The sequence below is a fragment of the Danio rerio genome, chromosome 23 (assembly GCF_049306965.1).
Source record: "Danio rerio strain Tuebingen ecotype United States chromosome 23, GRCz12tu, whole genome shotgun sequence".
NCBI classification, from domain to species: Eukaryota; Metazoa; Chordata; class Actinopteri; order Cypriniformes; family Danionidae; genus Danio; species Danio rerio.
The window spans coordinates 49,722,001-49,745,000 of NC_133198.1; the positions used below are offsets into that span (position 1 = coordinate 49,722,001).

A 23,000-nucleotide genomic window follows, 5' to 3' on the forward strand; every position below is an offset into this window, starting at 1 on the left:
GTTTTATTAACCAAATCACACATACCTGATAATAATGCTACAGGTATGAGTAATAATACAATAGATAATAATAATAATAAAATTAATAATAATAATAATAATACTGAAATCACTCAAATAAGCATATAAATGAGAGTAATACATTAATCAGAAATTCATCAAGACACAATGAATTCCCCAACAGTTGCTGTAAATACATTTAAAAATCTGATTTAAATTACTGGAAATCATATTAACAATAAAAGGAACATATTGTGCAATGGACTGCATTGAAATCATTCACACCACACCATATTACAGTGCAAACTTTAATATACTGTACGATACATTACTATTAAATTAATAGTGCTAAAAAATAACAGTAGACATAATATATATATAGAAACACAATCCCTTTATTATACTGTAGAATAACTGTTTTGTTTAATGTCAATCATTATCTGTTATGTTAATATAACTATCATGTAATAATAATAATATAATAATAAAAATAACAATAATAAGTACATAATACCTTTATTATACTGTTGTTATACGTTTTTATAATTTTATATTGAATGTCTATCTGTTAATATTGTTGACCATCAAGTAATAATGTAATAAATGAAAATGAAATCATTACAAATAACAATAAAATCACATTTTGTTGCTGTTAAAACACATTTAAAAGTCTGATTATATTACTGGAAATCATGTTAATAATGAAAAGGAACAACGTGTGCCATGAAATGCAATACAATTCTTTAAATTCTTGACACCATAGCCTACTATAATGCAAACTTTAATATGGAAACTGTTCTATACATTACAATTATGTCTATTATTATTTAGCTATATTATTCCACTAAATGACATAATATGGATGTGCAAATGTGTTTTTGTGGGAATAAAATAGCTAAATAATAGACATAATATTTAAAAACATAATGTATTTTTGTATTTAATCAGTATCTGTTATGTTATTACAACTGACTATCATGTAATAATCTAATAATTATATGTACACATAATACTGCTTTTATAATTTTTATAATGAATGTCTATCTGTTAATACATTTGACCATTATGTAATAATGTAATAAGAAAATAAATTAAGGAAATAACCACAGATAACAACAAAAACTCCTGTAGTCGCTGTTAAAATATAAGAGAAGTGATTATATTACTGTAATCATAGTAACATACGTAAATATCAGAGTGATTGAGAAGGAAACCCCCACAAATCGAGCCCTAATTTGCGAGAAAGCCCCCACATGTGTGATAGAGCAGTGTTCACCGCGTCCCATTCTCCGTGTCCCGTCTGCACTGCTCCTCTTTTTCTCTTGAATGACCTACTTTTGATATTTTTAACTTTGGAAACACAGAAACACTGTGAGGGACAGATTGTTTACCTCTTAGCGGCTGAGCGGTGACGTCAGGACACACCCCTACAGGCCAGGGGGCGTGACCCGCCGATGCAGTCAGTGGCGCGCCAGTCGGCCAATCGCAATCGAGCTGTCAGCCGCGTCGGCCAATCCGCGGAGATTTAAAGGCTGCTGCCGCCTGAGATTGGCTGCCGCGGTAACTATGTCTAGAGATATGCAGGCAGAGGCGGGGAGGGCGGGGCCTGTAAAGCTGCTGTCCGTCTACTGTTGGTTTATCTGGAGAAAGAAGCGTTCCGTGGGACTAAAAACGAGTTAAACTGCGGCCTGCTCTCGGATTCTGTGGATGCTTACGGAAAATAGTGCCGTTAACTCAGGTAAAATGCACTTTGCTGATATTTTGGGAGTTTACAGCGATGGGGAGAGTATATTATGTCGCTTTAGTTTTCAGTTCTCGGGCGAATATGTGGCCGTGGAGAGTATGTGTGCACGGGCGCGTGCGCGACAGTGTGTGTGTGTGTGTGTGTGTGTGTGACATGCTGACACACACAGGACAACATAATAACACACGCATCAGCTTCTGGAATATGATTTCGCACTTTGTTCTAGTTTGTTAGTGTGTAAACAATGTTTCTGCATGATTTGTAGCAGATTTGAAGTGCTGTGCAGTTCATTGAATAGTAATAACAATGATAATGTTCGTGTTTCTGTCAAACTTATCGAAGTTTGTGTGTGTGTGTGTTTTAGGAGGCAAATCTAAATGTGAAGCTGGCGCGTGTGAATCCAGAGTAAACGGTGATGCCACATCAGGTAGAGATTTTGACTGGATTCTGTGTTTCTCTTTGATTTGTTTGTAGGGATGTAACGATTCACTCAACTCGCGATTCGATTCACGATTCGATTCGAAACGCGATTTTGGTTTAGCAATTCGATTTGAAACGCGATTTTGATATTGTGATTAGATTTTCTCACTTTTATTTTTTAAAGCTCGCTTGAAAAAAAAGTATAATGTTTAATCTGCTAGCTCACATTGTTATTCTTGGGGAGGGGGGGGGGTATAATTAAGTAAAATAGTTGTTTTGTTAATATTCAGCTTAAAGACTGTCCATTTTTTTGTCATGTTTGGAGTGGCGAACGTCAACTTTAGGGCTTCCATGGCAACTGTATATCAATAATCAAAACCACGCCCTTTTTACAATTTGTTTGCTACCAGTGAATGATGCACAAAATAAAGCCCTGCCCCCTACTCAATATTCTTTCTACGTCTAAAACCGCATACTTCCATACTATATAGTACGCTAAAATCAGTATGTGAGCTGAGTAGTGTGTTTGAATTCATAGAATTCGAAAATCAGTATGTGAGAATTACCCGGATGACTTACTACTTCCGGCGAGATTCTGAAGTGTGCTTCCCATGCACTCTGTGCTATACCATGATGACCCGCGAGAGAATTCATGATTTGGGATTGAAGCGATGCAACTGACGCATGTACGTGACCATGACAAAATGGTGGATGTAGTATGTCCGAATTCCATTCGTGTGGTATAGGACGTACTTTCTTAAAGTACGTTCTAGAGTAGTACGTTTGAATTCAAATGCAGTACCTACCGAGTAGTAGGTGGTTTCGGACGCAACCTCTGTTTTAGTTGTGGTCAAGTAAACTTCTGGTTTCACATGAACTTCAATAAAATGACATTCAAAGCATTATATGGTATTTAAAAACGTTTACTTTTAGTAGGATATCCCTGCAAGTTCATTTGTAAAATTGATATTTAACAAAACTAAATTAAAAGTTTAAAATAAACCCCAAATCAAACCAGTTACACAAATTAAAGAAATGTCGATGATCTTTCTATTTACAATGAGAGGAAACCACTGCATTTATAATCGTAATTCACGTATAGATCTAGTAATGTTGAAATAAAAGCAATTATGCTGTGTAATGTAAAAATTGAAGTAAAAACAGAATAAACTGACTTTAATTTTGTGAAACTATGGACCTACTGCATGAAACGTGAAGGAAACAGCTGAATAAAACACAGATTTACTCTATTTCAGCTGGTGGCATTTAAAATTGGCATGAAATTGAAATTGACGGTGTTTATTTAGCTAGTGCACATTGTTAGTCTTAAGGTGAGCAATTAAATAAGATAATTTACTGCAAGACATGACTGCTTTGATCATCTTTAAAGTCTAAATGAAATCTAAATTTACAATGTTTAATATGCGAGCACACATTGTCATTATTTACATGAGCATTTAATATGTGCAAGTTAATATATTGAAAAAATGTTTGTTTTGTCAATCTTTATTCAAAAGCTGAGCATCTGATCTGTGACGGCAGTTTAACGATTCAGTGAAAATATTCTAAGCCACGCCCCTCCTACTGTTCGTTTCCTACGATGGAATGATGTAAAAAAAATAAACCGGCTCTTACTTAATATTCTGTTTCAGTTGGAAGTACATCAACATATTGAAATAAAAGTCTCCGCAACCTCCGGTTCACGCGGACTTCAATCACAACGTGTCAGTCATCTTTCAATCTGGAACGGCAGTATTTTTTTGATGTCAGTTTGATAGATTGACTGAAATATGCATAGCCACACCCCTTCAACCATTATGCTGTGTTCACACCAGACGTGGAACGCGTGGATAAATTGCGCTATTCGCGTTTAAATAGTAGCGTGAACATTTGATTTTACTCGCTTCATTTGCGCATGAAACCTCGCTTTATTCGCACGTCTAATTCACTTTAGAACTGACGTGGATTCGCGTGATGGGCAGGGCTTCTGTCTGCCTGGTGACTGTAGCTTCGTTGCTAAATGGCTAACATGGATTTTATGAAGATAATAACAGTGTTTATGTGCTTTATAAAAGCTGAAAAGCAGCGTCGATACGTTTAGGACTGTGTCTGAGTCCACTAGATCCTTCCAGAAACTGAACCTGGATGATGGAGGCTTTCAGCGGTGCTTCTGACTGAGCCCAGCCCAGTTTGATGAACTGTTGTTCAGTGTCAGCTGGAGGATTTCCCCTGTGAGACCAACAACCGGCGCTACGTCACAATCACGCCCTCACAAGAGCAAGCTCCTGATTGGTTAACGCAGCGCGAATGTCAGCTTAAGTTCAGATTTTCGAACTTGAACGATTAATGCGAAACGTGCGTTAAGTGCGCAAAATGCTCAATTTGCACTGCGGCATTTACGCATTTTGCGCCATTCGTGCGTATCATGCCAGAGGATGTCTATCGTGCGTTTGCATTGACTTAACATGTAAATCACTTGCGCTTGATGCTCCTTCCGCGTCTGGTGTGAACACAGCATTAGTTTGCTGCGAGTAAAAGATGAGAGGCGGAGCTCAAAAATAACCCCTACTCAATATTTAGTTTCAGTTGGAAGTTTATCAACATATTGAATTACTGAGTATACAACATATTAAACCACCGGTTCACGCGGACTTTAATCACAACATGTCAATCATCTTTCAATCTGAACGGCAGTATTTCTCTGATGTCAGTTTGATGAACTGGACAAAATAAGCAAAGCCACGCCCCTTCAACCATTAGTTTGCTGCAAGCATAAGATGAGAGGCGGAGCTAAAAATAAAACCCCACCCCCAATATTTAGTTTCAGTTGGAAATACGTCATGGTACTAAAAAAAGTTATTTCTATTTCACTTTAAATTTATTCGTATGAACTCTAATTGTATCGCGATTTGTTTGGCATTCGTACAATTTGTTACACCGTTACATCCCTAATGTTACTCAATGTTTCTGATCAATTGTATTTGCGCGCACTGCAGAAAAATGCTGTTTTTATTTAGAGTTTTTGTCTCGTTTTTTGTCCAAATAACAAAAAATTCCTAAATCAAGAAGAATTTTCTAGACCAAAATAGTGAGTGAAAATGAAATTAGTTTAACGTTAAAGCAAACTAATTAATCTGCACATGAGGGAAACAAAATAATATTGTTTTTGCTTTGAAATAAGATTACTCTGCTCACCCAATGTCAAATTGTTTAGCTTATTTTAGGGAAAAACTATTCCAAACTAAACTATTTAGGGAATAACTATTTTCACTCGTTATTTCTGTAAGCAAGACAGTATTTGTTAATTGTCTAGAAAATGCTTCTTGATTTAAGGTTTTGTAGATATTTAAACTAGAAACTAAACAAAAGCTTTTTAAAATGTCTTTCTGAAAAGCTGATGTGCTGCATTTCTGCTCTGGTTTAATTCTTATTTAATAATTGCTGCATTTTTCACATCACTTCAACCCCAATATTACAGTAAAAGCTCAGCTTGGTGTTGGATTGTGAATGTTATTCCTCATCATGAGGTGATGCTGTCTGTTATGGGATATTTTTCCTGAATATAAGGAGTGAAAGGTTTATTAAACATACGGTTTGTCGAGTTTATTAGTAGCTGCACTGTAAAACAATTCAGTATTTAGTGGTGTTTCTGTTTATTTGCTGTTGTGAATTGCATTATGGGATGTTGATCTCTGCTCTGTCACCTGTTAATGTTGAAAATTTAACTCTACACTAGGCATGGGCCAGCATAAGATTCGGTATGGTAACCTTGGATAGAAATATCACAGTATTGTGATTACAGCTCTTATATATGTTCTTTTTAAATGTCTGGGTATAAACCAAACATTTTTTTTCCCGGTTGTAAACACAATATTTTTTATTTTTAAAAAGATTTCTAATATTTTGGAGCAGTAAACGTGTCAGGCTGAATAATTCATATGAATCATTGACTTCTGCTGTCTTCATTTGGTTCAAAAACACGGATTTCTTTACAATTTAAATCGGCATCTTTGGATATTTTTTTCTGCTGAAGACACTGTTGTCCTAAAAAATGTAAATATAAAATCTTACACATAGTTTAGGAACGGTATTGCAGAACATTTTGGTGGTTTTAAAACCTTGACTTGGTATACCTTGAAAACAGATATCGTCTAATGCCTCTTCACTTTAACAGTGACTTTAATAGACATTTTGGTAATAATATAATGCATAAGAAATCATATCTAAGGAAATAAATGTGTAAAATGACAGAAAATGTGCTGCAGTTTATTACAAGGTTGTTGTAGCATAATATGCAACACAAACCCGGCACTTTACACTCACTTTTTCAACGTTAAAGGTTGTTGGAAGGAATATAAATATACAAGAAGAGCTTAAATATAAAGGGAAAAATAAACTCATGATTTACAGAGTACAGAAAACTGCTACATTACAGATTATTTTACCTCACTGATAAACATATTCATCAATTTGTTGCCTTTTTCTGCATTGGTCTTGAATTAACATAGCTTTTTAATTAGAGAGTGAGTCATGAGAGAACGGCATGATGATGAAAAAATAACTTGGGAGTCGTTTCTTTATTAATCTTGAGGGAAAAACATGCTCGGCACGATAGAATTTAATAATAAATTCTTTTATTAAAAAGATCTTTTAATTGGTTTTCAAGGAAATATTGAAGCTACATTACACCTCAACACTGCACACATGCTTTTCTTACTTAGAGTTTTTGTCTTGTACAAATCCATACATCTAAAAGTTCTTAAATCTATAAGCGTTTTCTAGAACAACACTAAATAGTGTGTTTTTCAGCAATAATGGGTTCAAATGAAGTGAGTTTTTACTTAAAACAAGCTAAATAATCTTGTTTTTACAGTCTTGACATTGTTTGCTTTGCTTAATAGTTTATTCATTCATTCATTGTCATCGGCTTAGTCCCTTTATTAATCCGGGGTCGCCACAGCGTAATGAACCGCCAACTTATCCAGCAAGTTTTTACGCAGCGGATGCCCTTCCAGCCGCAACCCATCTCTGGGAAATGCTTAATAGTTGTATTTATTTAATAATTTAGATTTTTTTTGCATGTTTGAAAGTCTAATATTTAGGGGTGTCACGATTTAGATTTAAAATCTAAATCGATCGAAATTTATGCTCCATTTCGATTATCGAATCAAAAAATAGAATCGTCAATGCTGCCACGCCCCCATGTCACGTCAGCTTGGCTTGCCAAGCGGGAAAATAACAGGCTTGTTGAAGTGCTTGTTGAACTGCAGAAGCAGGAGACCCGTCGACAGAGCTTAAACCCTCTCCTCTTTCAATGAAGTCGCCGGTGTGGAAGCATTTTCGATTTCCAGTGAGTTATGTTGACAACGTTCGTGTTGTCGACAAAAAAAACACAGTTGTGCAAGCTCTGCTATGTACGTATTACGTACGGTTCGTCCGATAGACAACACCGGCATCGCGATCCTCCGCCCGCCCCCGTTGCAAATCCGCTCGTGAAAAGTACACACTTAGGCCCTGTTTACACTGTCTTTGTTTTTAAATGGCATTTTAGAACGACAACGATTTACCGACGCCATTATAACGACACAGATCACTGCCTATTCACGAGTCCCGCAGAAAAAGTGATTGACAGGTGGTAATTATGTGTGTATCTTGCCTTTATTCATTTACTGTATGATTTGTTTATGGGTAAAACAAAGACCATGCAGGTCAGATAGGTTAAACGGTAGGCTACTAACAGGGCCGGAGTGGGACTCTTTTTCTTCCCCGGGAGTTTCAAGCCTTAGACCGGCCCACCTCAGTTCACCACTGACTATCCTAAAATAAGGTCATTTCCAATTCAGTTTCTAATTACACTATCACATCTTTTTTTTTTAAAAAAGGCGGTTTTAGAACTTCAAATGTTCAACAACCCTTACAGTATTATATGTCTTAACAATAAAAATGAAAAAAAACATTACTCAGACGAGGACCGAACCCGGGTTGGCTGCGTCATAACCTAACGTGCTAACCACTGTACCACAACAGCTTTGTGTTGCATGGTGACTTATCTAGTTATATCATCATTAACCTGCAGAGCAGAGCTGCAGTAAAATAATGAATAAGAAGGCTGTGGTCAAGTAAATAAATAAATTATATTTAAAAAGTGTGACTGCTGAGAGCAACAGATTCTGGAGCTAGGAACACCGGCCCTCGCGGCCAAAAAACGGACCGGCCCACCGGGAATTCTCCCGGTCCTCCCGATTAGCCAATCCGGGCCTGGCTACTAATAATTAATTGGTCATTAATTAATTAATTATTCATAATCGAAAATCGAATCGTGCCTTTAGAATCAAAAATGTAATCGAATCGAGGATTTGGAGGATCGTGACACCCTTACTAATATTATTATTCCTCCACCATTGTCAGATTATTTTGTTTGCTTTAATGAAAAACTCGCTTCATTTTGAAAACCAGATTAAACATTGCACTCGTCTAGAAAATTGTTCTTGATTTAATAGGTTTTGAATATTTAGACTAGAAACGAGACACAAACTGTGAGGAAGAGAAGTGTTTTTGGGAGTTTTCTACATGAGATCTGATGTCTAATGCAGCTTGTTACATCATTTATTGGCCGTAATGGAATAATTAAGCATATTCTGCTGCTCGCCTGTTCTTTTATATAGCATTTGAAGCTTTTGTTGAAGAGTATTTCCACGTGTGTCCTTTAGTATCGTCTGTGAGCTCTGCTTTTCTGCAGTTTTCCTCTTTGTAAAGTGTGTGTGTGTGTGTGTGTGTGTGTGTGTGTGTGTGTGTGTGTGTGTGTGTGTGTGTGTGTGTGTGTGTGTGTGTGTGTGTGTGTGTGTGTGTGTCGCTCAGTATTCTCCGTGTAGTCGTGGGATCAGACTCTTGCCTTGGGCTCAGACGCACAAATGGATTTCAGCAGCTTCACGAATATGAGCCGTCTCTCTTTAGTTGCGATTCTGCTGGATTTTCTGTCCAGCAAACTAACTTTTGATCTTTAACATTAGTTGCATTTTATATATATATAATTAACTTTCTTTGTTGTTCAACAGTCAGAATGTTAGATAGCTTTATTTGTCTTTGTTATGAGGTTTAATTTGCAGCGTACTCTCACAGGGACATTTCACATTTGGCATTTATATAAATAAATCACTCTAAATAAATATCCTGTATACTGGCCATCAGCTGCTACTGAGAGAGGAGGAATACATTCATTCATTTTCCTTCAGCTTAGTATCTTTATTCTTCAGCCACAGCGGAATGAACCGCCAACTTATCCAGCATATGTTTTATATACCAGCTTCCAGCTGCAAACCATCACTGGGGAACACCCATACACTCTCATTCATACACACGCATACACTGCGGGCAATTTAGCCTACCCAATTCCCCTGTAGCGCATGTGTTTGTACTGTGGGGGAAACCCACGCCAACATGGGGAGAGCATGCAAACTCCACTGAAACACTGACAGACCCAGTCGGGACTCGAACCAGCGGCCTTCTTGCTGTGAGGCAAACGTGCTACCCACTTCGCCACCCTTATTATAAAGTTACTTAAACTAATTATTACAAACTTAAATTAATACAATAAAATAAATCCAGGTAAAAAAAAAAAGTGCACTAAAATGCACTTTATTTAAGTATACTTAGTACACTTTTCACACACTAATTTTGTACTTAATGTACTAAAAGATAGTATTAAGTATATGTTAAGATAAACTTAATACCATCTAAGTGCACTCAACTGTGCTATTTTGAGACACCATGAAATTGAACTAAAATCTGCTTTTAACATGCTATATCTGTATTTAAAAAAATATATATATTAGTTACAACTAGAAATACACTTGAACCCTACTTTTAAACATTTAAATATATTTATGACTAATTTAAAGTATAATAGTAATATATTAAAAGAATATACAAATTGTAAAAAAAAAGAAGTGTGCTAAATACTGTATTAAAAGTATTTTAGGAAAATGTACTTCTACTAAAATACATTACTAATAGATTTTTAATAAAGTCAATTAAATGTAAACTTCAAATTATCACACTCAAAATCAATTTAAGTGTTAGTGATAATAGTGCATTCACATTAAGTGTACTTAAGTAAAACGTTTGGGAAAATGTACTTCTACATTACTAATAGATGTTTTATATATTAACTTATTTTAAACTTAGGATTAGTATGTAAACAGTGTACTAAAAATCAACTAATGTTTAAAGCTTTAGAAAAACACACTAATAAAAGTCTTCTGGATGTTTTTTCTGTAGTGTACTTTATTGTAGTACACTAAACATTTATTTAAGTATTACTGGTATTTAGTTTACTTTTGTCAAGTGTACTAAAGTCCTACTGAAGTATAAACATACTTTTAATTAGTATATTTATAGTGTAAAACCATCAAACTTTTATTTAACACAAAAAAAACAATGTACTGAAAATGTATTTGCGGGTATTTAAGTGTATTTTAATTGCATTTAATTGTATATATTTTCACCTGGGAAGAGGCAGATGAAATAGACCTGGATATTAGAAAAATCTGACAGTGATATTTTGTTTTGACACAGTTTCGCCAGATGATTTGAAGAGCTCGGTTTGGAAAGATCTGGATAATTTAGATGGACTTGGATGATCACGTTTTTCTACGCAGTGCATGATTATAATATATTACAAGCAAAAATAAATAAATAAACTGCTTTATGGATTTCTGAACAGTATTCAAGTAAGAGTGTATGGGTGTTTTCCAGTGATGGGTTGCAGCTGGAAGGGCATCCGCTGCATAAAAAATATGCTGGAATAGTTGGCGGTTCATTCCGCGGTGGCGACCCCTGATTAATAAAGGGACTAAGCTGAAAAAAGAGTGAATGAAAACACTTGTCAAACACTTGATTGTAGGCCCAGAGCACAATACAGCTACATAAAATTGTAAATATAAACATTGTGCTTGTCAGTGCGCTGTTATTCACGTGCCATCAGAATATGTTCATCCAATAATGTACAGTATCACTGTAAACATGCATTTCTCAAGTCCACGACGTCAACAATGGAGCATAATATAAGAAACAATCGAGTGTTTATTTAGTCTGCTCTATAGCCGGTATACCATCATCACACACTGCTCTAATCTCATGCTCAGTCTTTTATTTCCCATTCATACACACACACACACACACACACACACACACTTGCTGGAATTCATGGACACACACATTCTCACAACTCCTTCATACACAGATCAGTGAATCAGAGCTCAGCGCTGGGACTGAATGAGGCGTCGTGAGTTTATGTTGATGTGTTGTGTTTAGTTTAGTGTTTTGTGCGCAATTTGTTTAGTGTGTGTGTGTGTTTGTGTGTGATTGGAGTCAAACTTTGGCCTGTTTGGCGTCCGGAGTGTTTGTTCTGTCTCCGCGCAGCCTTTGCTCCCTCTGATGTAAATCTTTTATAGGCTTTAAAAAACCATGCAGTGCAGGAGCGACTGAGAGCTTTAAACACGCACACACACACACACACACACACACACACACACACACACACACACACACACACACAGTTATATTGACATAAACACACACGTGCACATACACACACACACACACACACACATATATCTATATATATACACGCACACACTCATACAGTCATGTACATGCAAACATACACACATTTATACACACACACACACACACACATATATATACAAACATCAGTCATACACATGCATGGACACACACACATACACATGACATGCACACACACACACACTCTTATACAGACATAAACATACACACATATTTATACACACATAAACACACACACACACACACATGCGCATACACACACTCATAAACACTGTTATATACAGACATCATGCACAACACTTGTGCACGCACACATACAAACTCATACAGACATAAACGCACACACGCACACATTTATACAAATACAAACACACAAACAACATGGGCATACATGATCTTATACAGACCCACACACTCATACACTCATGGACACACACTCGCATATATATATATATATATATATATATATATATATATATATATATACACACACACACACACACACACACACACACACACTCACTCGTGTATACTTATGTACACACACATTACAAGCGCATACACGCACTCATATACACTCATGCACACACACACTCACATATATATATATATATATATATATATATATACATACACACACACACACACACACACACACGCACTCATTCAGTCATACACATGCACAGACACACACACAAACACATGACGTGCATACACACACACTTGTATACCGACATAAACATACACACACATTTATACACGCATAAACACACACAGACACATGCGCATACAAACACTCATATACACTCATGCTCATTTACACACACACACACACACACTCACACTCATTTGGTTATATACAGACATCATGCACAACACTTGTGCACGCACACATACAAAGTCACACACGCACACACACACACACAGTTATACAGACATCATGCACAAGAATTGTGCACACACACATACAAACTCATACAGAAATAAACACACACACACACACACACATTTATAAAAATATAAACGCACACACAACATGGGCATCTGCTACATAAAAATGTGCTGGATAAGTTGGTGGTTCATTCCGCTGTGGCGACCAACTATTCCAGCATATGTTTTACACAGCGGATGCCCTTCCAGCTGCAACCCGACACTGGGAAACATCCATACACTCTTGCACACACACTCATACACTACGGTCAGTGTAGTTGATCAGTTCCCCTATAGCGCATGTGTTTGGACTGTGGGGGAAACCGGAGCACCCGGAGGAAACCCACACCAACACGGGGAGAACATGCAAACTCCACACAGAAACTCGAACCAGCGACTATTATTGTTGTTGTTGTTGTTGTTATAGGTTGGATATTATTCTGTGCCTTTGAATGTCTATTTTTAATCTTTCTGATGGTCTGAGTGTGTTTACATCTATTCATCATATTTAAATAATTCAGCAGTTTTGCATGAGATTAATTCGTGTGGTGATTATGCGAGCAGTGTTGTTGTAATGTGTGTTTGCTGCAGTATTACATGAGCCTGTGTTGACTCTCATTAATAGTGACTAAACGCTGTGAAAAATCTCCATGTGCTGCAAACCTCCCGCTGCGAGCTCGAGAAATCACCGTCCACTCCTGTTAAACCACTGTTTGCAAACTGTAAATTACACTCGAGTGAGGCTGAACTACTGAGAGAAGTGCTGTTAAGTGAACGCTTGTACACTAAATAGTGCACTTGATGAACATTAAGCTGGAGAAAGTGCATTTAATAAATGCTAGACTACTGGAAACCAACATAAATATGTCATTTATTTAAGAGAAAGTGAATTTAACAGAGGCTAAACCATTAAAAAACAACATAAATATATCATTTATTTAAGAGAAAGTGCAATTAATTAATGCACTACTGCACTTTAATGCACTTTGTGAACATTGAGCTGGAGAAAGTGCATTTAGCAGAGGCTAAACTACTGAAAAACAACTTAAATATGTCATTTATTTAAAAGAAAGTGCATTTAATACAGGCTAAACCATTAAAAAACAACATAAATATATCATTTATTTAAGAAAATATGCATTTAATAGAGGCTAAAGTACTGAAAACAACATAAATATATCATTTATTTAAAAGAAAGTGCATTTAATACAGGCTAAACCATTAAAAAAACAACATAAATATATCATTTATTTAAGAAAATATGCATTTAATAGAGGCTAAAGTACTGAAAACAACATAAATATATCATTTATTAAAAGAAAGTGCATTTAAGAGAGGCTAAATACTGAAAACAACATGAACATGTAGTTTATTTAAGAGAAATGCATGCTAAACTACCAACAAATATGTCATTTACAAGAGAAACTGAGTTTAACAGGCTGTATGGAGTTTCTCCTAAATAAATGATATATTCATGTTGTTTTTCAGGATGCTAAATGTTTTGAAAAGTATATATTTACATATTTTTTAAGCATTTATTATATATTTCAACATTTTTAAAGAAACTTTTGCAGCCTGAAGTGAGGAAATTTGAGAATAAAATGTAATAAAACAACGTCAGTCAATGTATATAATCAGGATATGATATAATTGTCATATATGCATGTATTAATTATATGCATATCTTTGTGTTGGGCTGTTTTGACGTAATTGTAAAAAGTGCTATAAAAATAAAGGTGAGTTGAATATATTGATGCATGCATGCACTTACACTACAAACGGATTTGTTTGCATGCATATGTGTCATGAGGCGTTTAAAATGTCATCAGGAAAACCTCTAATCTTGTAATCTCTTAATCAAAACAAACATCATAAACAACAGATCAAAATAAATCAATACAGTTACATTAGCACAAGGTAACTGTAGCACCTAAACATAACTCCAAATCAAACACACAGTGAGGTTGGACATTATTTGAAGACATAATAAATTTGCATCTAATAATAAACATACGATTATACAATGCATGCACTCACACTTATGGTAGTTTGTTTGCATGCATATGTTCATGTATTAATGCAGTCAGTATATATAAACTATTGTTTGACAGGATTGAAAGTGCTATAATGTGATTTGCATTATCAGAATATGATTTAATTGTTGTATTTGCATGTGTTAATTATATGTGTGCATGTGTTTAGCTGCTTGACACTATCTACATTTTATCCATCCATATGGCCATGTATTAATGCATAAATTCACTTATATTTAAAATGTAATATTTGCATGCATATGTCCATGTATTAATGCATGCATTCATTTTTATTTAAAATAGATTTGTGCATGCAAATGTCCATGTATTAATGCATTTATTCACTTATATTTAAAATGAATATTTGCATGCAAATGTCCATGTATTAATGCATTTATTAATTTATTTTTAAATTAGATTTGTGCATGCAAATGTCCATGTATTAATGCATATTTTATTATTCATTCATTTTCTTGTCGGCTTAGTCCCTTTATTAATCCGGGGTCGTCACAGCAGAATGAACCGCCAACTTATCCAGCAAGTTTTACAAAGCGAATGCCCTTCCAGCCGCAACCCATCTCTGGGAAAATGCATATATTAATTTATACTTAAAATAGATTTGTGCGTGCATATGTCCATGTATTAATACATTTATTCACTTATATTTAAAATAGATTTGTGCATGCTTATGACGATGTATTAATGCATATAATCACTTATATTTAAAATGAATATTTCCATGCATATGTCCATGTATTAATGCATTTATTCATTTATAATTAAATTCGATTTTTGCATGCATATGTCCATGTATTAATGCATATATTTACTTATATTTAAAATAGATTTGTGCATGCATACCTCTATGTCCTTGTATTAATGCATATAATCACTTATATTTAAAATGAATATTTGCATGCATATGTTAATGTATTAATGCATGCATTCACTTATATTTAAATTAGATTTATGCATGCAAATATTCATGTATTAATGCATGCATTCACTAATATTTACATTAGATTTGTGCATGCATTTGTCCATGTATCAATGCATGCATTCACATGTATTTAAATTAGATTTATGCATGCAAATATTCATGTATTAATGCATGCATTCACTAATATTTAAATTAGATTTGTGCATGCATATGTCCATATATTAATATACTAATGTAAACTAATATTTACATTAGATTTGTGCATGCATTTGTCCATGTATCAATGCATGCATTCACATGTATTTAAATTAGATTTATGCATGCAAATATTCATGTATTAATGCATGCATTCACTAATATTTAAATTAGATTTGTGCATGCATATGTCCATATATTAATGCATGCATTCACTTGTATTTAAATTAGATTTGTGCATGTGTTCGTTCATGTATAAAGGCATGCATGTGCCCAGAATGAATTTTCTCAATGCAAATGTGCATACATGAATGTGTGCATGTGCTCTGACTGGAGTGTGCGGACCACCCATACACCACAAGTCCTTCACGTGACGCTGCCTAGCGAGATAAAACCGTTTAGCGACGCATTTAGCATTCCCACACTAACTGCCCTGTGATTGCGTGTCGTCTCAGCAGCAGTAGGTGTGCGCTTGTGTTCTGAGCGCTGTAATGGGTGCCACATGCGCGGGACGTGTTTCCCCGCTTTAATTGTTTTGGTGATTGTAGTCGTTTCCAGGGGCGACGGAAACAAAACGCCAAGCGGTGTTATTAGGGCTGGCTATTAATGCCGGGTAATGTGTCATTAGCTGGAATAGCTGTGAGTACAGGGAGATCTTATTTGTGTTAATTGCTCAGAGTTGGTCTTAGTGCTGTGATCAAACTGTGTTAAAGACGCTCAGATGCTGACTGCTGACATGTTTGTGACTATAGACAAGAAGGTAAAATGACACCCCTCACAGATCTCTGGCAAACAGTGATATTTCCCACAGGATGCTGCAGTTTGTGCAGATACATTAGATCTGTCAGGAGCCAAGACGAAACTGATCAATTAATCTAACTAAATCACTGAAGAGCGCAGTCCAACAATTACTGCACATGAATGTTGGCAAAATATTGAATAACATGTTAATAAACAGGAGAGACGTTTACAAATGTCAAATTTAGCTGAAGATTTGTAGTTTATTTTTGCAATTACGGAGTTGAGTTTCATGTATTCTGAAACAATAAATACAATAGAAAACAATATTTCCAAATGCAGCATTGAAAAAGCTTCTTTATTCATTAATAAAGTACATGCATTCACTTGTATTTAAACTAGATTTATGCATGCATTTGTCTATGTATTAATTGCTTATAATATGCAAATTAACCCCTAAATTCTACTAATTATTTAACAGAGAATTAACAAAATGGCAATGTTTTTTTGTTTGTTTGTTTGTTTGAACCGCAGATTTCAGCTGATTAGCCTCGACTGTTCTTGTGCAGTGCTGTTTTCAGAGATTTGTGAGTAGTGTGTGTGTGTACTGTATGTGTGTGTGTGAGAGTGTGTGTGAGTGAATGAAGTGCTTGTTTCCGGCACTTTAGAAGAAGGAATGTAATGTTTCCTCTCTCTCTGTTGTGTTGTGTTACAGTATTGCCGAAGCATTTTAAGTATGTATAGGTTATGAAACGTAATCACAGCATCAAAAAACTTGAGTTATTTGAATCGTGTAGATTAAAGTTTGAATCAGTTAATGCTTGAAAGTGTGAAATATTTAAATAACTCTAATTTATTATACATTTGTGTGTTTATTGTTGCCTTTAAGTAATTATTTTTCAAATAAACAAACTATTTAAATGTGTTTGATGTAAATATTACTATAAAATTATTCCTATTGCTATAATATTAAGCATTATAAATAATACTATTTAGATTATTCTAATAAATAAATCACATGTATATGTATTTTTAAATAACTTAAAACAACGAATTCGTTATATTGAAACTGTTACATATATTTCTGTTTTAAATTATTATTATTTTACATTTATAATATTTTTAAACTGATGCAAATAATAAAAATGTTTATATTTCTAAAATAAGCTCTGCTTTGATTATTTGAGTCCTTAAGATCTAAATCTAATTAGATTAAAGAATTAATGAATGAATTTAACGCCTAAAAGTGTGTGAAATATTTAAATAACTTTATTTATTATACATTTGTTTGTTTAATGTCGTCTTTAATTCCTTTTCAAATAAATAAACTATTTAAATATGATTAACGAAAATAATTCATGAAAATGTATTTAAAGTTAAAAATTATAAAATAAAATGTGTATTCAATATAAATCTCGCTCTTTCTGTATGCGTGTGTGTGTATATTTCTATAAATATTTATTTGAAATAGCTAATAACAAATAATTAAATTACAACCTTTTTCTAATTTAGATTTTATTTAACATTTTTAAGATTTTTAAACTTGCAAATAATGTATATTTCTAAAAGAAGTTCTGCTTTAATTATTTTAGCCTTTTAAAATAAGTCTTACATTTGAATTATTTAATGCTTCATGGATGAAATCTTTAACTAGTTCTATTTAATATACATTTAGTTTTTAATATGGTGCCTATATATGAAGTCATATATAGTGTTAATCATAATAGTTTAATAACTCATCTCTAATAACTGATTTATTTTCTCTTTGTCATGATGACAGTAAATAATATTAGACTAGATATTCTTCAAGACACTAGTGTTCAGCTTAAAGTGACATTTAAAGGCTTCACTAGGGTAATTAGGGTAACTAGGCAGGTTATTGTATAACGATGGTTTGTTCTGTAGACTATTGAAAATATATCAAATAATTCTGACTTCAACTGTACGTCTCCTTTTATATATTTAAAATGTTTTCAAATAAGATTAAAATGCACGTTCAATGTAATTTTCTTTCTTTCTTTCTTTCTTTCTTTCTTTTTTCTATATATATATATATATATATATATATATATATATATATATATATATATATATATATATATATATATATATATATATATATATTATACACACCAGAACATCATTATATTATTACAATTTCATTTATATATTTACAACATTATTATATTAATAAATGAATAAAATCCATCACATATAAACAAATTCAATTAAAAAAATTTTTTTGAATTTAATTATTTTATTAAACATAATTTATATAATATAACTGTATATTTCTGAAAGAAGTTCTGCTTTAATTATTGGAGTGGTTTAAATTAAAGAATGAGTCGTTTATAATATGTCCAGTGGCGTATTTAGAGCAGAAATGTGTGTGTGTGTGTGTGTGTGTGTGTGTGTCTTTTTTCTCTCTCTCTCTTTCTGTGGTCGTCGGGGCCTCGTGTCAGGGAACATCCGAGGGTGGGGCTGCCGTGCTCTGATTGGCTGCGTAACCTTACCCGCCGGCTGCTGATTGGCTGCAGGTGAACAAGCCCCTGTCCGCAGCCCCGCCCCTGGTGTTTCCCTCCCCCTCCCCCGACAGGAAGCGCAGTGCTGGAATCTGGGTTGTTTCTGCTGACGGGATTCAGCATGTTTGACCCATTCCACAACTTTCCATCTGTTTTTCCCTTCGGCTTCAAATTTTCTTCCCCTCAGAGACTCTTTGGGGCTTTTAAGCAAATTCTCCATGATAATGATCGCTTGTGGAGAGCCGCAGTGATGGCGATCCGCCGCATGGTTCGAGTTTCTGCGGGAAAACCTGAGAGCTGAAATATTGTTTTCATAATGAGGCTGGATGAGCTGTTAATGGCTTTCTCAGAATAAAGAGTCACTTATTCAATATGCAGTTTAATACACGCTTTGTTTTTTAAATGCTGCATTTCTGTGTCTAATAAACACCCACAGTTCAAATGCTGATCAATAATACTGTGCTAATTAATAAGACATCAATATTCTTCAAATTACTGACTATTAAGGGGACTATTATTACTCTGGTTTGAGTCTCGGCTGGGTCAGTTGGTGTTTCAGTGTGGAGTTTGCATGTTCTCCCCATGTTGGCGTGTGTGTGTGTGTGTGTGTGTGTGTGTGTGTGTGTGTGTGTGTGTGTGTGTGTGTGTGTGTGTGTGTGTGTGTGTGTGTGTGTGTGTGTGTGTGAGAGAATGAGTGTGTATGGGTGTTTCCCAGTACTAGGTTGCAGTTGGAAGGGAATTTGCTTTGTTAAACATATGCTGGAATAGTTGTCGGTTCATTCTGCTGTTGTGACCTCTGATTAATAAAGGGACTAAACTGAATGAATGTTCAACTATAATTGTTAAAATAAACCTTTGCTTTTTAAATGATTATATTTCAAATAAAGTGACACTTTAAATGTATTAAAATAGAATTAAAAACTATTTAAATTCAAATATTTCATGTAATAAAAATAGGTATTTTAATATTTTTAATAACTTGTTTAAGAAAAAAATATTAAATTAATCAAAGAATTAACAAATAGATACTTAATCATTAAATATCTAATTTAAATTAAGTAATTTTAAAATAATTATTCATTTAAAATAATTTTACTAAAATAATTACATAATTTATTAATAGTTATTTAATTATTAATTGACTCATTTAAAATAAATAAGTATTTAAATAAATAAACTCATTTAATGTATATTTATTTTTAAATATTTTATATTTGTTTTATATGTTAACGTATATTTTACAGTAAACAAAAAATACATATTTCTTAATTGAGTATTTGTTATACATATTTCTGAAAATATTAAAAACTTTTATTTATTAAAACAATTTAAAAATAAATTAATTGAAATTCTAAATGTTATGCTTTAATTATTTGAGTTGTTTTATATTTAAATTGATATATAAAATTGCATAGAATTAGTATTATATACAGTTGAAGTCAGAATTATTAGCCCATCTGAATTATTAGATCGCTTGTTTATTTTTCCCCAATTTCTGCTTACAGGAGAGCAGATTTTATCAGCACATTTCTAATCATAATAGTTGTAATAGCTTATTTCTGATAGCTGATTTCTCTTATCTTTGTCATGATGACAGTAAATAATATTAGACTAGATATTCTTCAAGACATTTCTATACAGCTTAAAGAGACATGTAAAGGCTTCACTAGGGTAATTAGGGTAACTAGGCAGGTTAGGGTAATTAGGCAAGGTATTGTATAATGATGGTTTGTTGGTGCTAATAATATTGAGCTTAAAATGGTGTTAAAAAAATTAAAAACTGTTTTTATTCTGACTTCTGTACATATATTAACATAAACAAATAAAAAACAGGCGTACATGTGTGTAGTTATTTGCACATGGTAAATATATACGCAATACACACACTTATTATGTAAATGCAAACTTTATTTTAGGTAATTCAATTTGTGTTAGTTTTTAAAATATATACATTTATTTTTATATCATAAATTCATGATCAGTTCAAAGTGTCATGTTTCCATTAAGTAGAGTTTGTATGCAAATCTCTGATATTTAAGAGGAAACAGTTGGGCACAGTGCTGTGAATATGCAAATGATGCGCTTCTATATAAGGTCATCAGGATGCACTGTACTGCACTCAGTAGTGGACACTAGTCAGTGCGCTGCAGTGGATCTGAACTGCTGAACTTTCACCCAGATAAAGCAGCGCTGCTCTATTAAAGTGAGGGATCTGCTGAATGCACTACAGTGAGGGATTAATGCTCTTTTTAGGAGATTTAATTACTCACTTATGATGTTCTGCCTTAAATACTGAACAAAAATATTCAAGTTTTTCTTTCATAGTTCTTGTGTCTTCTTTCATGTGTCTTTTCTTTTTCATTACGTTTAAGTTCTTCTTTTTTCTTTTCTTTTGGATTTTTTTTCTTGTTTCTTTTCATATTTTTTCTTTTTAACTTTTTTTTTGTTTGTTTGTTTTTGTTTTTATAGATAATCTAAATTGTCCACAGTGTATGTGTGTGAATTAGTGTGTATGGGTGTTTCCCACTGATAAGTTGCAGCTGGAAGGGCATCCGCTGTGTAAAACATATGCTGGAATAGTTGTCGGTTCATTCCGCTGTAAAGACCCCAGATAAATAAAGGGACTAAGCCGACAAGAAAATGAATGAATGAATGTTTTTGTTGTCTTTTGTTTTTCTCTTTTTTTAATACAGTTGTTTCTAAATTTAAACAATAAAACTAATTAAAAATTCTATAGTATACAATATATAATATTTATTAAATTAAATATAATAAAATATATTATAATATTAATATATCATATACACTCACCGGCCACTTTATTAGGTACACCTGTCCAACTATTCTAATCAGCCAATCACATGGCAGCAGCTCACTGCATTTCAGCATGTAGACATGCTCAAGAGGATCTGCTGCAGGTCAAAGTGAGCATCAGAATGGGGAAGAAAGGGGATTTAAGAGACTTTGAATGTGGCATGGTTGTTGCTGCCAGACGGGCTGCTCTGAGTATTTCAGAAACTGCTGATCTACTGGGATTTTCACGCACAACCATCTCTAGGGTTTACAGAGAATGCTCCGACAAAGAGGAAATATCCAGTGAGCGGCAGTTCTGTGGACGCAAATGCCTTGTTGATGAGGCCAGAGGTCAGAGGAGAATGGCCAGACTGGTTCCAGCTGATAGTGGAAGCAATTGAGCATCAACGCCACATCCCTTTATGAGCACAGTGTCTCCATCTTCTGATGGCTACTTCCAGCAGGATAACGCAGCATGTCATAAAGCTCAATCATCTCAGACTGGTTTCTTGAACATGACGATGAGTTCACTGTACTCAAATGGCCTCCACAGTCACCAGAGCTCAATCCAATAGAGCAGCTTTGGGATGTGGTGGAACGGGAGATTGGCATCATGGATGTGCAGCCGACAAATCTGCAGCAACTGTGTGATGCTATCATGACAATATGGAGCAAAATCTCTGAGGAATATTTCCAGCAGCTTGATGAATCTCTGACACCAAGGATTAAAGCAGTTCTGAAGGCAAAGAGGTCCAACCCGGTACTAGTCAGGTGTACCTAATAAAGTGGCCGCTGAGTGTATATTCTTATATAAAAACGATAGATAGATAGATAGATAGATAGATAGATAGATAGATAGATAGATAGATAGATAGATAGATAGATAGATAGATTTGTGTGAGTGTGTATGTGAGCGTGTTGTGTGGTTGATGAGGCATCTGTTCTGATGTGCACTTGATTTCCGTTTAATCTGTCACAGACTCTCGTCATTAACCTGGTGAGTTTCGCTCTGACTCTGTGTGCAGAAATAACAACGGAAGCTTTTGATTGGCCAGAACTGCAAACCGCAGAGTTAGTCTAACAGTCGTGTGTGTGTGTGT

At 34.3% G+C, this 23,000-nt stretch overlaps 1 protein-coding gene across 5 annotated transcripts in view; it reads left to right on the forward strand.

Moving 5' to 3' along the window:
- The window catches only part of vdra (vitamin D receptor a), an 82,613-nt gene that overhangs the window by 16,146 nt on the left and 43,467 nt on the right, over window positions 1-23,000 (forward strand). Inside the window, exons 1-3 of one of the 5 annotated variants that reach the window (XM_073937962.1) lie at window positions 1,602-1,738; window positions 2,109-2,171; window positions 17,120-17,172. Coding sequence is in view for 2 of the 5 variants with exons in the window: in NM_130919.1 (NP_570994.1) it covers window positions 1,708-1,738; window positions 2,109-2,171 (94 nt within the window). In the remaining 3 variants the exon portion in view is untranslated. 5 annotated transcript variants of the gene reach the window in all.